Source organism: Natator depressus, chromosome 2, assembly GCF_965152275.1.
Source record: "Natator depressus isolate rNatDep1 chromosome 2, rNatDep2.hap1, whole genome shotgun sequence".
Taxonomy (NCBI): Eukaryota; Metazoa; Chordata; order Testudines; family Cheloniidae; genus Natator; species Natator depressus.
In genome coordinates this window covers 69,263,287-69,279,777 of record NC_134235.1, presented here as the reverse complement: position 1 = coordinate 69,279,777, position 16,491 = coordinate 69,263,287, and the positions used below count along the sequence as shown (strand labels likewise).

At 38.2% G+C, this 16,491-nt stretch overlaps 1 protein-coding gene across 6 annotated transcripts in view; it reads right to left on the bottom strand.

Annotated features, from left to right (window-relative positions):
• The window catches only part of ST18 (ST18 C2H2C-type zinc finger transcription factor), a 200,000-nt gene that overhangs the window by 68,428 nt on the left and 115,081 nt on the right, over positions 1-16,491 (bottom strand). For all 6 annotated transcript variants that reach the window (XM_074944393.1, XM_074944391.1, XM_074944392.1 and 3 more), the window contains 2 exons: positions 14,942-14,996; positions 12,936-12,966 (listed from right to left, as the gene is read on the bottom strand). In XM_074944393.1, the coding sequence (XP_074800494.1) occupies positions 12,936-12,966; positions 14,942-14,996 (86 nt within the window). The remainder of the gene's footprint in view (positions 1-12,935; positions 12,967-14,941; positions 14,997-16,491) is intronic.

Sequence of the window (16,491 nt, the reverse complement as noted above, 5' to 3'; positions counted from 1 at the left end):
GACAGATTCTCAGGAGCAGTCAACTCTTGGTCCAGTAATATAATAATAATAATCCAACAATAACAACATTTATATTTCCCAATTTCTACCATCTCTCACAAGGAAATAAATGTATTTCTCCCTATTCTGTCTTCAACAGATGCATCTACTTGGCTCACAGCTTTGTGAAAGGATAAGAAAGTAGGGCGTTTGTTTCTGTGGGTTACTGGAGAATATTTTGCAGTTGAAGGAACCCATACAGATAGAAAGAGTTACCACTGAACAAGGCCAAATTTCTTCCCATAGTGAGAAGTCATAGGAAGAGTTCAATTTAGGGCTGCATGGGGGAAGGACGAGTACACAGACTGAACAGAGATGAAAGGAGTGCACAGAAAGGATGGGGAGGAAGATAAAAGGGAAATAAGTATTTATGGACACTAATATAGAGGAAAATAAGCTCAATAACATGGGGGTTATTAAAGTTACTACATATACAAATGAAAAGTTTAGCAAAGAAGAAAATAAGAGCGCTCAAGGGATATACATAATGATATAGAGAAAAATATATCATAACTAAAGTCTGACTGGAATGTGATATTAAAGGATATAGTTTATTTAAAAAAGACAAGCAGGAAAAGTAAATGAGGTGGTACAGCCTTATTGGTGAAAGAGGATTTATTAGCCCCCATAAGAGGAGATTGGGGAGAAATGCGTAATGGTGTTGAGTCATTATGCGTTGAAGTTGGCAATGTTTCAAACAGTAAACTAATGTTATAGGCCACTTGACCAAAAGGAACAACTGGACTGTGAAATGACTGAGCAAATAAAAAGAAGCATGTAAAAAGATCAGAGTGATAATAAGTCAGCAATAATTCAGGAAAAGGCATGCTATCGTAATGAAATCGACACATGCCTCAAGCTGATTGTGAAGCATGAGGCTAAATGCCAAGTACCTTCAGACCCCAATATGTACCCATATTTTAGTTAGATCATAGGCCCAGAAGTACAGTAGTGTGGTTCTATAACGGCTTTTTCATTTTTCTTTAAATACCATGCTTGTGTAATGTAATATGACTTAAACAGAGGACTCTCCACCATGAAGGAGATCATTAATAACAACAGGACAGAAAAAAATATTTTTTTCACTACTTTTTATTTTCTGACTCATTTCAACTGTTTGTAAACCATGATGCACTATTGGTATTACAATCATATAAAAACATAAGAACGGCCATACTGAGTCAGAACAAAGGCCCATCTAGCCCAGAATTCTGTCTTCTGGCAGTGGCCAATGCCGTGTGCCCCAGAGGAAATGAACAGAACAGGTAATCATCAAGTGATCCATTCCCTGTTGCCCATTCCCAGCTTCTGACAAACAGCGGCTAGGGAATATAGTAGCCTAAAGAAAGAGAAAGTGCTGATGAAAATATTACTGGAACCCAAGCTACACTGATCTACGATACAACTCTGTAGTCCTTGTAAACACAAAGGGGAGTTTTGTATCCATGAAGGCTGCAGATTTGGGCCCTTACCAAATGGACAGTTTAAATTCAACAAAGGTCAGTTTTGGGAACATTATTTTTTTGCTGACTGGAGCCAAAAAAACTCTTCAACACAGTAGTACAAACGGAATCGAGGAAAAATGACTAATGACCAAATCCTAAAGTCCTAATCCAGTTTTCAGTCAGTCCCTTACTTAGGTGAATTTCAGTGGAACAACTGACTTCACTGGGAGCCTGAGCAAGAATTTGGCTGAAGCTTTTAGAGAACAAAACAGTAAAGAACATCCACATGATTCTGGGGTGCCCTACACATGGTAAACCATACACCGTGGCTCTGCAGCAGGGTGTGAGGTCAGCCTGCTACAAACAGTGAATGCTTAAAAAAAGTTACCTTAGAAAAAACATGCTGAGTAGATCACTGTTTGTTGGCGATCTTGTGAAAATCCAAACCTTCCTCTTTTGTGCACTCCAGAGGCAGTGGGAATTTAAGCTGTCCACTTGCCCAGGATCCAAACCTGTTCCATTGGTGCTTCTGTCTGAAACCCTTATCATGGCTATGCTGGCCCTGTGGGTTTCTACAGCTTTATAAAGCTGGAATAATATTTAAAGAGTTAAAAATATCTCTTTGGAATGTTGAAAGAGTCCTTGTTGTATATTTTTTCCCCTTTTCTTGACATCTGCAGGGTATCTAGGGTCCTCTCCAACCTGCTTTTCCCTGGCTGAATGCAATCCCTAACTTCAGCCAAGGGCAGCAATTTAACTGGTGATTCGCCTCTATTTCACAATCAACATAGAACAGGCAGAAGTCATTGGCTGGCATGAAAATCTCTGGGTGGCTTGCAGTCATCCATAGAGAAAAGACCAGCCATAAAAGTAAATGACTATGTGGGGCTATAAAATTCTGGGTGTCATTCAGTTGGAGACATTAGGATGTTTGGGACTCTCTAAGCATACTCAGGGTTAGTAGGAAAATACTTATTGTATGATGCAGAAGACTGAAGTTGTGATGGAAAAGACAGTAACTTGTTAGCAATATAAAATCTTAGTGGAGAAGGTGCAGAATAAAATTAGGAATGCAAAAGTGTTTATTTACAGTGGATGGACAACATAGAGATGTGCTCTCAGGTGGGACCAACTGTGAATGATCTATATGTATCCCTTGGAACACGGCAACTTGGGTATAAATGACTTGAATTTGGCCCATAAGATAAGACTACAGTTACAGTCGCAGAGAAATTGAGAATAATTAAACGTTTTTAATTAAATTGAGCATTTAAAGGGAAAAGACAAAACCCAGAAAATATGATGTTGGTGTTGGGGAAGAAGCCTTAAAGATGACTGGCTAGAAATAAATATAGTAGACATAAAAAACTCATCTAGGAAAAAGGAAGCTCATAATATGTTTATCAGTTATTGGACATATTAATTACTGACAGAGGAAGTTAATACATTTCGTAGCTAAAAACATTTAAAAATAAAAATGGAGATAATGTGTCAAACAAAACAAAATGGAATAGGGAGATAAAACATAAAATAAACCCTTTATACACTGTAAATAAACCCAACACATAAAGATAGGCAATACTACAGGTAGCAAAGAATAGGCATGGAAAGTTAGGGAGAAATGAGCCTGAATTCATTTTGCATTTTAGTATCTACAAGACTTAGACAAATTATTCATTTTAAATATTATGATTTGCAAATGCAGCCATACAGAGGCTTAAATATAGTATCAGATGCAGATCTTTATTTCTGCTCATTCATTAAGTGATTTGTTCTACCCACTAGATAGTTAAGGCAAACAATTGTCAACCTATGAATTGTTTGCAAAATATTCAGTTCATTATTTGTTGTCTGTGGTCTGTATTTGGTCATCAAAATCATGTGATATTATTTCTTCTCCCTGACTGGATGACAAACTTTTAACATGGGAGGACAATGAATAACAAATAAGGAGCTCACATACATGCATATTCATACAAGGAATTGCTCACATACATTCATGAATATCCTTGTTTGCATGTCACTTTAGGTATTTGTATGAAGCCATTGTTTGAATTTGTGTGTGAACAAAAACTCATTGATATGAGTATTTGAAAATGGAAAATTTGGGGCACAATCAAATATTGAATTTAAACAAATATTCTTGTTTTGGTAGTAGTAATTTGCAATATTAAAAAAAGTGTAAGTTAGCATCCCAGAGATGCAATATATTTTCCCGGAGTAGGGAAGTAGTGAGAGGGGACTATGAAATGGGTAAAAATGTTAGGTCCAGCAATGCACCAAAGCAAAAAAAAGCAGACAGAATTATGAAAAGTTGCCAAAGCTGTAAGCCCAGCCTTTTGATGACTAATTAAGGGGGGACTGGAAGATGGAGAAAGAAACAAGGGAGGATCTTAGACACCACAGACCTGTAAACTGGGCTGCAGTTATGTTTTATATTTATAACTCGTTTTATTAGTGGTAATGAGAACGGTTGACATACAGGATGTAATAATAAGGATAGGTGAATTTCAGCATTAATATTTTATTAGTGCTGTGAACAGCATACATTTGCCTCATTCTAAACTGCACTGCATAGTGATCATTGGGCTTTTTGTACTTTGGAATCAAATATCAGTGAAAACAGAAACAGATTTTTTTAATGTCAGGTTTAGTGAGAGAGTCCTCATTGATTTTTAGGAAAAAATTCTGGTTTAGCAACTTTTACCCCAAATTCTTTAAGAACATCATAACATTGGCAGAAAGGGATCAAACAATGGACAAAATTTATATGGGTTTCAGGAAAGTGTGAGAAATTATTGTATAAAAAAGCATGGGACAGCAAGAAGAGGATGATCATTTTAATGGCTCTCTAACATTCTATTTTCTAATAGGCTCAGGATTGGGGAGACAGGATGAAAAAAATCTTTCCCTGAGTAGAGAGTGAACAGTACACAAGCATTACTTGTCTCTTTGTCTTTAACGCAAACAAAAGTTTAAGACATTGGGTGTGGTGGCACTAAGCTTAGAGCTCTTTAATGCAAGATTGGATGTCAACAAAACCAACATCATTCATAACTTTGTCTCAGATGAAATTCATGAATTTAACTACATCACTGAAAGCTGGTTGAATGACAGTGGGGCTCTACTCTGGCAGAGCTTGACCCAGCCAATCACGCAGAACATCGCGATCCTAGAGAAACCTGAGGAGGAGAACTGGCAATATTTTCTACATCCAACCCTCAACTGCAGGAAGGACCTCTGGTCATGGTCAGAATCATCTGAGAGTGTGCTCCCAATATGCAATTTCCTGAGGCAAAGTCAATGTAGATATCCTTGCAGTGTATATACCACTGTGCAACCTAACTGGCTTCCTCTTGGAATTTACGGAGGTGCTATCAAGCCATGTAGTAGATTCACCATGACTCTTCATCTTGGGAAATACATTAAAGATTATTAGGTGCTCGAATACTACACTATAAGTATGATAGACAGACAGGTTTCAGTGTCCACATGGTTCATGCCCCAAACATGACAAACATGGACTTTTTACAGGTACTCTCCACATCTACACATCTTTACCTCCAACATAAAAGGGGATACAAACTTGATCTCCTTTTCAGTTTGAGAGTTATAACAGGGAGCATAAGAAATACTGTATTACAGTTATATCATTGCCTTCTTCAAGCAAAGATAGGAGCTTTCTCATCTGTCTGGAGGTAGAATAATTTTGCCAGTCTGCTTTTGGAAACTATCAAATTCCACTAGTTTCTAGAACTCCAAGCTAGAAACTAGTAACCAGCCATAGGTCCAAACCATCAATAGGCCAGTAGGACACTGTAACCCATCTTCTGTCCACAGCTGTTTAGTTGATGGCCCCTAAATGTCTCCTCCCCAACATCATTATGCTTCATTGATGTCCTGTAGCATATAAAATGGGAAGGAATAAGTTTTGAACTGCACAGATGAAGAAATAAATCTGAATTGGACTGATAAATTAGTATAATCAAATGCTACTGAAGGAGACTATTAAAGTCCTTTTTAGCATTTATCCCTATTTATGAAAAGTCTGAGCCAATAGAATTGGTCTGGATAGTAGGGTGTCTAAGGAATCCAGAATGTCTTCACATAGTTTCAGACTTAAATACCTCTAAATGTAAACAGTTATGCTACTTTGCAGAAAAGCTCAAGTGACTCCAAGACTATCTCACTCTCTGGGAGCAGAACTGGAGCCAAAGGGGGGAACCATACTACTTTCCCTAACTGAGTTTAGGCCAGTCACACAAGCTGTGGCTCTAAGGGTGCTGCGGAAAGCCTGAGTCAGCAGATTCAAAAGGCATCCTTGCTCCTCATGGATAATCAAAACCAGTAAGGGAATTGATAAAGTCTACATAAAATAGCTTCACTATGAGGAATTCAGAGCACGCAACAGCCCCATGCAAGCAAGAAACCATAACTTGGTGCAACCAGCCTCACCAACTACTGCCCCACCTCTAATCTGTTTTCTTGAGTAAGACCACCAAGAAGGTAGTGGCTAACCAACTGAAGCAACATCTCAACACTTATTTTTTCACCTCATTACACCCCTTGTATGTGCTGGGATATCAATCTTTGCCTCATTTTTCCACTTTTCTTACAACCCTCTCCATGCTGCCCCTTATGCATGGAAAAACCCTTCTGAGCTGGTCTGCAAGGCTATTGCCCTCTTCACATGCAAATCCTTTCTAGAGATCTACTTCTGCCATGAAGCCTACGAAAAGTGAGTCACCAGCAATTACAGTTATCTATTTTTATATATAATGATAACAAACACATCTGCTTCATCATACACTAAAATTTTCTGAGTAGCTATGCCATCTACCACTATAAATCTCTGCCCTTCCTTTCTCCACATTTTCTAGACTATTGTTTTGTTATCACCTTCAATCCATCAATGTCTGAAATTTGATTGTAAGTTTAATGGGGCAGGGATCATGTCTTCTCATCTGTACTGTGAGGCACCCAACATGCTACCGGGCACTGTAAAATAATAATAATTGTTTAGACCCCTTCCAGTATGACTTCAGAATGCAGTTTGGCATGGATACAGCATTAATTATGCAGATGAACTATGTCTTGAGGGCTCTGGGCAAGGACCAGACTTTCATTCTAGTGCTGCAAGACATACTGGGCTCCTTCAACATTGCTAATTATGATATTGGCTTACTGGCTTAATTCCTTCCTACCAGAGAGATAGCAGAGGGTGTGATGGGCTGTTGTTTCTTCTCACCAAGAGAACATCCTCATTGAATTCCATGGAGCTCTGTCCTATCATTTCTCTCTTGCCACTAATATGTTGATGATATCCAGCTCTATCTGTCTCTCACTCAAAGTGGACAGGTCAGCCCTTCTGCTGTTCTAGAGTGTGAAGGAATAAGGGTTCTGCATAAAAAAAAAGAAGCTGGCTCAAGAGGTGATCTGGTGGGAAGTGAAAGTATTTGTAGAAGTAGCAGAAACTGTGACTTTATCCATCATTGAGGAAATCTGCTCTCCATTTGTCAAGGTAGTTTGAAATCTTGGGATCCTAATGGAATCTCCTTCCTTAGAAGTTTTTAAGGTCAGACTTGACAAAGCCCTGGCTGGGATGATTTAGTTGGGGATTGGTCCTGCTTTGAGCAGGGGGTTGGACTAGATGACCTCCTGAGGTCCCTTCCAACCCTGATATTCTATGATTCTATGACTCTTCACTAATTACAAATATTTAGATACAGCAGCCACCCAGAATGTTTGCTTTCACCTTCAGCTAGCTAGGAGATTGCACCCTTTCCATTTAGATATGGACCTAGCCAAAATGATTCATGATTTTGTTATTTCAAACCTGGATCAGTCCAATTTGCTTTCCCTTGGTCTGACCCAGATGTCAGTCCCTAAAATACAGATGGTTCAATATACCATCTATCCCATCTGTCAGGTGGAGCAGACTAATGAGAATATATCACACTAATACTCCCAAGTCTACTATAGCTTTCAGTCCAATACTGAACACAGTTCATAATCCTGGTCCTTTAAATTTCTAAGATCTCGAGATTCAAATTATCTTAAAGTCAGCCTCTTCTTTCTTTCCATTTCACCACAGCAGTTGGTTGAAACAGGGATGCGATGACTGAGAGATACCAGGTTCAAACATGAATTGGTTTCTTCTCATGAAGGATTGTTGGTGTCTTTTTTAATTTAGGAAATGATGCTTAGATACCACAGTATCTAACATCTGCAGTATCTGAATAATGATGGGAGCCTTAGAAAAGTGAAATATTAATAAAATAATAGTAAAGATGATGCATGAAGAAATCAGTTCAAAACAACTTAGACAGTTTTAGAATTTTGGGTACCTAAGTGGATTGCAGAATTCATTGTAAAGAAGTTCAAGGTGAGGATATTGGGGATAAAGAGCACTAAAGGTCTGATTCTTCTCTCATTTACCCCAATATAAATCACGTGTAACTTCACTGGAGTCAACGGAATTACATCAGCATAAAGCCAGTATAATGAAAGGAGAACCAGGGCCTTGAGGGAATGTCTACACTTCAGCTGGGAGGTGTGATTCCCAGAAGATATAGAGAGACTTGCACTAGCTCAGCTTGAACTAGTGTGCTAAAAATAGCAGTGTGGATGTTGCAGAATGGACAGCAACTTGGACTATCTGCCCAACGTCAAACCCAGGGGGCTGGGCAGGCTTGGATTCATGTGGCTAGCCCGAGTTGCCACCAGTGCCACAGTATTCACACAGCTATTTTTAGCCCACTAGCTCAAGCTGAGCAAGCATAAGTCTGTGTATTTATGCTGGGAAACGCACCCCCTAGCAGCAGTGCAGACATGCACAAAGGTTTTGTCCACGCTGCCCTGCAGCTTGGACTATGGGGATTTGAATAGCCACAGATGCCAAAGTACTGCACAGTAACTCTCCTGCGAAGACACTGCGGGCATGAACTAAAAGGTCATGTTTGAAGTGGACTGCATTAATGTGAATTAGGAACCTTTTAGTTCATGCCTGAAATGGCCACACAGGGGAGTTACAGCACAGTACTTTGGTCCACACTACTATTCACAGCCCCGTAGTCCAAGCTGGGTGTAGGCAGTGCAGATATAGCCTAAGAGACTCTATCTGAATGAGAGAATATAACTCAGAATCCATAACAGGAAACAGACCAGAAAGTGATAAAGGATAATAGAAAAAAACCCTCACAAATCTTCTGCACCATATTTAGCAACAGTGAAAAGGACACATTGGCCTTGGGGTACCTTACAGAATATATATTGGCAGAAGTTATTCTGGCATTGTGTAAAACTTTACAGTGAGACTAGAGTTGAAATAGCATGTGTGATTCAGACCAGTGTATCATAGGAAGGATGATGTAATGAAAGGAACCAGTTGAGAGGTGTCATAAAAATAAAGGGAAGGGTAAACCCCTTTGAAATCCCTCCTGGCCAGGGGAAAGCTCCTCTCACCTGTAAAGGGTTAAGAAGCTAAAGGTAACCTCGCTGGCACCTGACCAAAATGATCAATGTGGAGACAAGATACTTTCAAAAGCTGGGAGGAGGGAGAGAAACAAAGGGTCTGTGTGTCTGTCTATATTCTGTCTTTGCCGGGGATAGACCAGGAATGGAGTCTTAGAACTTTTAGTAAGTAATCTAGCTAGGTACGTGTTAGATTATGATTTCTTTAAATGGCTGAGAAAAGAATTGTGCTGAATAGAATAACTATTTCTGTCTGTGTATCTTTTTTGTAACTTAAGGTTTTGCCTAGAGGGGTTCTCTATGTTTTGAATCTAATTACCCTGTAAGGTATCTACCATCCTGATTTTACAGGGGGGATTTCTTATTTCTAATTACTTCTATTTTTATTAAAAGTCTTCTTGTAAGAAAACTGAATGCTTTTTCATTGTTCTCAGATCCAAGGGTTTGGGTCTGTGGTCACCTATGCAAATTGGTGAGGCTTTTTATCCAACAGTTCCCAGGAAAGGGGGGGTGCAAGTGTTGGGAGGATTGTTCATTGTTAGGATCCAAGGGTCTGGGTCTGTAGTCACCTAGGTAAATTGGTGAGGCTTTTTACCAAACCTTGTCCAGAAAGTGGGGTGCAAGGTTTTGGGAAGTATTTTGGGGGGAAAGACGTGTCCAAACAGCTCTTCCCCAGTAACCAGTATTTGTTTGGTGGTGGTAGCGGCCAATCCAAGGACAAAGGGTGGAATATTTTGTACCTTGGGGAAGTTTTGACCTAAGCTGGTAAAGATAAGCTTAGGAGGTTTTTCATGCAGGTCCCCACATCTGTACCCTAGAGTTCAGAGTGGGGGAGGAACCTTGACAAGAGGGCTCAAAGTAATTATGTGTTTGGGAATTAGGATGTACGTAAAAAGATGCAAATGTTTGGCTTACAAAGCCTGAGGGAAAAAAAAGAGGCAAGAGGATCAGATAAAGTGGCATAAGATTCTGAAAAGAAAGGAATGGGTTGATGCTATAAATTGTTTGATATAGTAACTGGTTCAAAACCAGTCATGAAAATAAAGAGGAAGAGGGTGTCAATATTTAAAATAGCCAGGCAGAATTTCTTTGTATAAAATATGGTTCCTAGGTCAACTGATGAAACCTGGGGAAAGGGAAAATGTTCTTCCCACTACATGGCTTAAATTCATGGCTCCACTGAAGTCAATGGAGGTTTTGCCATTGACTTCAATAGGATTAGAATTCCACTCTATATTTCTACTCTGCTTTAGAGATCTTAGACTTCTATCATGAAGTAATATCTTTATGAAGTTGGCATTCTTCTTCCCTTTATGGAGTGTTTAATCTTTGGACACATGAAGCCCGTTTCTTCCATATCTAACATAACCACTGAAACAGATCAGTCAGTCAGAGAGGGCCCCAAAGCTTTAGAGTGCAAACCCTTTAAAGCTGACTGATGATGAACTTTCTGAGCACACACAGTGATTCTCCTTACACCATTTCAGAAAGCTCAGTTTGCCACTGACTTCAGTTAAGAAGTCCTGAGCACCCCTGCAGTTCACATGAAATAGATTTTCAAGTACTATCACATTTTCTGGGTCTAACTTGTTCATATAACTTCATTGATAGTAACCTTTCATTTAGCTTCATTGTTTCTTTATGATTGTAAAACATAACTTCTAAAATTAGAATAGGGTGACAAAAGATGTAGAACCACTCAATGTTATGAAATTAATAGTAATACAATTTGAGCGTGTAAGCTTATGTAGTGCCTTTCATACAGAAGTATCCCAAGGCACTTTAAAATAAAAACTCAATAAGAAGTGAAAAAGTGCTCTGTCAGGTGGGATAAACCAGGGGAAAGGGTAAATTAATTAAGCTTGGATTTAAACCAGTCAACACACCATTTTGAATGTTGGTCAGAACAGAGACAGGCTCCAAATATCTGTTTCTAAAACCCAGTAAATTAAATGATATTTTCAATCTTGATTTCCTGGGGGGGATTTGCAATGGTTCTTTTATAATTTCATAGGTAAGAGTAACAAGACTAAAATGTATGCACTACATTTTCAAAAAACAGTCTATGCCTCCCTCATTATATATAATTTTTGCATACACAATTTTTTGTGCTCAAATGTTTTTGTTATCTGATTTGTACATACACATGGCAATCTGACTAGACACCAACTATCTCATTTGCATGTGCTAATATTGGGTTTTGTTGTCCCAAAATTCCAAGTATAATGAGGTTGGATTAAACCCTTGTTGAATATTTATCACTATATTTCAAACAGGTGTATGTTTCTTCATGTTCTGGCAGAAAGAGTAATATGTGACATGGAAGTTGCTAAGATAGTATGTGTTTCACAGAGAACACCAAAATTGCTTGGGAAAACCTACTAAACTAGTAATGCATAAATTACAGCTTCCCTGGTGTTGAAGAAACTTACACATCTTCTATTTTTCAAACATTTTTCTCTTATGAACACATGGACCATCCTCATTTTTGGATGACTGCCTCTTCAGATTAACGCATCCTTCTGGTGCATAAATTAGGGATGCACAGAGGGAAAAGGAGACACTCTAAATTTCAGGAAACATGAAGCAGTACAGACGAATGTGGTAGAGTTGAGTGAATAATTCACAATAAATAATTATCTGATAAATTAGCCTATCTTTCTGTTCACAGAATATCTGAAAGCAGCTTAGGAGTTCCTGATATTTACTCATCATTCAAGTTTATTCTACAAACATTTGTTTTTTATTCTATGGATCAATTGCAAACAACTTGCTGTAAGTATTCTCTACTTAGCATTCAAAAGTTGAACTATTTTGCTTAGTTGTGATTGGCCAGATAAGTCATGTGGTAGTTTCTGTTCTCTGGTTGGATGAGAACACAAGCAGTTATTTTCTACGTGTCAATAAAACTCACTAGTTCACATGCCTGTTGAAGAGGTTTGATCTTGGCCATATTGAATTCATTAAAAAACTCCAGTGAATACTGTGGAAGACATTTTGCAGTATTTACCCACCTGCTGTTGTGTGCTCCTTTTGTCATAATTGCTGACAAAGCCCTAAGAAACTAATGTAATCTCCTGACAATATTTTTCATGATGGAACCTTTGCATATATATCAATCTTGCTACTTGCTTTTATCTGAAGTTCTAAAGTTCTATTCCTAATATTGAACCTGAATTGATTGCACTTTTCTTCTGGGGAAGTTACTCTTCAAGAACTTGTAGTTATTCCATAGCTTGTTCTGAGAGAGATTTGTGAACAGTTAATGGAAACTCCACTACACATTTCTTAAAATATGTATGAATTTCAGAAAATAAACATTAAACAAACAGTTTATTTCACTATCCTCAGGTATTATGGTTAAATGTAAAATTCAGATGTTAATCATTTAACAAATTATTGAGGATCAGAAAGATCCCTGTCAAATTTATGTTTTTGACCAGATTGTCATGGTTTATGGAAATATGGAAAAGATCAGCCTTATTTTGTACTAGTTCAATAAAATACAAAACTTCAGCAGGTAACTGATGGCAAATAAACAAATTATGCATGTTCAGCTGACAACAATTTACAAAGCCTGGCTATTTTGCAAAAGTTATTAACTAAACCTATAAAGGTAACAACATTTCATAGAATGCTCAGTATAAGGATCCTGAGGATTAACTAGAAACTTAATAGGTTCTGGGTGCTAAAGTCAAGGGAGGTATATGCACAGAATACACCTCAGGAGCATGCCCAATTTGTATTAATTTTTAATTGTGATGAGAGAGGGTTTATTGATAACCTTTCATTTTTACTTTTGGTTCACTTAAAAAGGGAATCTTCATCAAGCACTCTTTGTAGGGTAATTAATATATCATTACATGAATGCATCATTTACTGCATTCCTTATTTTATCCAATATGCTATATATAAGGAATGATCCATCAGTATAATCAGATAATGAAGCTAGAAAATGTAAACTGTGTGAGTTCTTACCTGAGCTCCTGAGCTATAGAGTCCACTTGTACTGTTAATAAAAGCAGAGAGAATGAATGAATGAGTTTACATTTCCAGTCCTGTGCTTTCTGCAACCTTGCACCTGTCCCTCTGTGATGACAGAGGAGCGGCTATCAAAACACAGGTGATTCTTTATTTTATGCTAACTGCAGGATTGTAACTATTACTGGAAAATGTTGACCAAATGTGTAATTCCCAGGGTTAATTTAGATAAACCCCACACAAGATAAAGCTGATAATCTTCAGCACAGCAAAGCAACTAAGGCACTTTTTTTATTACTGGGAGAACGATGAGAAATCTTTGTTTTTCTGAGTGGTACTTTGATTTGGGAATGAAGAAAGCTGGTGTTTACAAATACCTGCCCACACAAGGGTACGCAGCATATTGACAGAGCCAACAGGTGGTTCTAATGATTACTCATGTTGCACAGCCAGTATCAGTTGTTCCACTTCTGGGAAAATGCACTTGCTCTATTAAGCCTGTGTGTGTGTGTGTGTGTGTGTGTGTGTGTGTGTGTACACTGAATAGAATATGTTAAATGAGACCCAGTCAATCAGATGATAGTTTCCAGCAGTCTTGGACATTGAGAGGTGCTGCAATAACTTCATTACTTTGTGGCAATAGCTCTGTTTCGGGTCTGATCCTAGTCCCACTGAAGTTTACGGGAATTTTGCCGTTAATTTCAATGGGAACAGTATTGGGTCCTGTTTTAAAAGTTTTACCTCAAGAATTAAGGGAAATTTTTCGAGCCATAGTCCTCTTTATTTCTGGGCAAAGGCTGGCATTGTTTTTAACACATCTCTGCCAATGCATCTCAGTCCTGACCTGCCATCGCAGTCCTGGGCTGAGATCCTGGTTCCACTGAAATCAATGGGAAGAGTCCCTTTGATTTCAGTTTCACTGCCTGTCTTCTCATCAGCAGAGACCACCAATTTGCAGTGGTTTGGTGATGTGCCGCTAAGGGATTAAAAACCCGCACTAACCTCACTTTCACTTTTGGTCTCAGCCACAACTTGATCTTGGAGTTATAAAATTAATGCATTTATCCCCTCTGCCAGGTAGACTCATAGTAACCCAGGACTACTGAGCCTTGACAATACATCAAAGTACTTAATGGCCTCTTTGTCACAAGTCCTGAGCACACAGAATCTCCACTGAAATCGTGGAGAGGTGCAGGTGCTCAGCACCTCTGAAAATCAGGCCATAGGCTTTATAAGCACAATTTGCTTAGATGGCAGGCAAAATTTTATGTTTATTTGTGCATATGTTCACTTTCTTCTCACCATCAAGGGTCAGAAAAAGCATTAGGAATTAAAATGTGTAGTTGTATTGCTCGTCAATCATGTTTTCCTGGTGTTTAGATCATAAAGGGCCTGTTTACTTTGCAGCATTGCATTCCCATCTGCTCCTTACCAAAAGAGAAGGGATAGCAGTAAGTATAACTTTTTAATCATAACTTTGCAGAATTAAATATAAAAATCGACTTAAAAAAAAAGCCCAGTACATTCAGAGAGAATAAAAAAACACTATCCTTTGATTAAAACTAAGTTTACTTCTGTTCCCTCATACAGGTCATTTATAGTCAAATGATGGCAATGAACAAACTGTTCTTTTACATGGTTGATAAAGTTTAGCATATTATTCGCAAGACGTCATTCAACTTCAGGCAACTCTGCTTCCTTTACTAAACCTTAATTTGCATGATGAAAGGCATTTCTTTACAAAGTAAACTATATCCTTAACGTGCTTTCATAAATATTTGTATTAAAATAACATACCTTAGAAAAATATTTCCTCTTTTCTTTAAACCACAGCTAATAACATTTTGCCTCTTAATGCCAGCAGTCTGTGTCCCGGCTTGATTAAAAAAGCTGCCCTAAGGAAGCCATATACACTCTGACTACGCATTAGGGGCTGTACACAGGAACTATCATATTTCATGGTGTGATGGATACAGGGTCATCAAACGTGCTTTCTAACTCACCCTTGGTTCCTTTTGAGCGTGTTCGCAGCTTTTTATCTTCACCATCTGCATCCATCTGTAACATTAACACAACATCTTTAGTTCCTTTTTGCCACTGAGAAAGAAAATCTTCAGAATGTGTTATAAAGTTTCCAATGCCCAGACAGTAATGGAAAGGAGAATAACCATGCCTTCATAATGCTGTCACAAAGATAAAAACTCATCTCTGAATATCTGATAAATAATCCAGAGGAGATATCTGTAATGATGAAATTTGTTCACTCAAGCAACTAGTAAGAGTTACTCTTTAAGATTTGATGCCAATACCTACAGGTGTTTATTGCAGATGTAAGATTAGACACTGTGAAATACTATTCTTGCGGCTTTCAGGGGTTGCTACAACAGAATTTGAAATTTAAATCTTTACTGGAGGATGGGAACTAGAGAGTATCAGCAGCACCTGCAAATACCTAGCGCTAATGTTGTAAGTTAACATTTCTGAGTGTCTTCACCAGAACTATTTCTTGAGCTATCAAAGGCAAGATATATACTGTTAACTGTTAAAATGAAACAATCAGCAAAATGTTTTTAAAACACCTCTCTAAAGCAATATTAGAAACATCATCACTATGTGGTATTCTATATTTTTCACTCTATCTGCAGTAATAATAACATCGTCAAAAGGTTTTTACCCAAAAGAATTGCTGATTTCACACACACATGCATGCAAGCATACACACAAAGAAATACTTTGCCAATGAAATGAGCTACATCTTGGGTACCAAATGGGCCAAGGAGGCAATGCACAGATTTGGATGAAGGACAACCTAGAGCTTGGGATTCTTATTTGATATTGAATCAGGGCTAGGTTTCAGGTTTTGATTTCACATCACTTAAATATTGTGAGCTGCTGTCCTAACATTTCTGACTGAAATAACAGAAACCTTGTAAGACCAGCTGTTCTCTTGACATTTTTGGCTACATACAAACCAGAATCAGAAATATGCACCTTTTGGTCTTGGATCTAACCCAGAGCCAAAATTGTACGGACAGATTTTCAATCCAGGGATTTTATTACAACCCCCTGAAATTCTAAAGAGATGAAGATTTGATGTTTTGGTGTGGAGAGTCACAGTGACATACAGCAGACTGCACAACAGTGTAATTTTCACCAAGGATAATGAGGGCAATCTTTAATCTTTCCAAAAATATCATCAAACATTTAGGGTATGATCTTTCAAGAGGGGGCTTGGTGTAGAAGACTATGCAAAAGAGCAGGCACTCCTAAATTTTTATTCTATCTCTGTTAGTGACTCACTGTTTGTCCTTTAGCAAGTCACAGAATCTCTGTGTGACTCAGTTTTCCCATCTCTAAAATGGGGATAATAAAACTCACTGTGGAAGAATCCACTATACTGCTGATTAATTTGTTAGGCTCAAATGCAGATCCCAGCACCTGGTTCTGGTATCTGAACCAGGAAGTAGGGAGATGTGTAGGAAGAGTTATTTTCCCATAGGCCAGGACACAGCAGCAGTGCCACTCTATGGAGACCACTTAATCCCCAATAGTT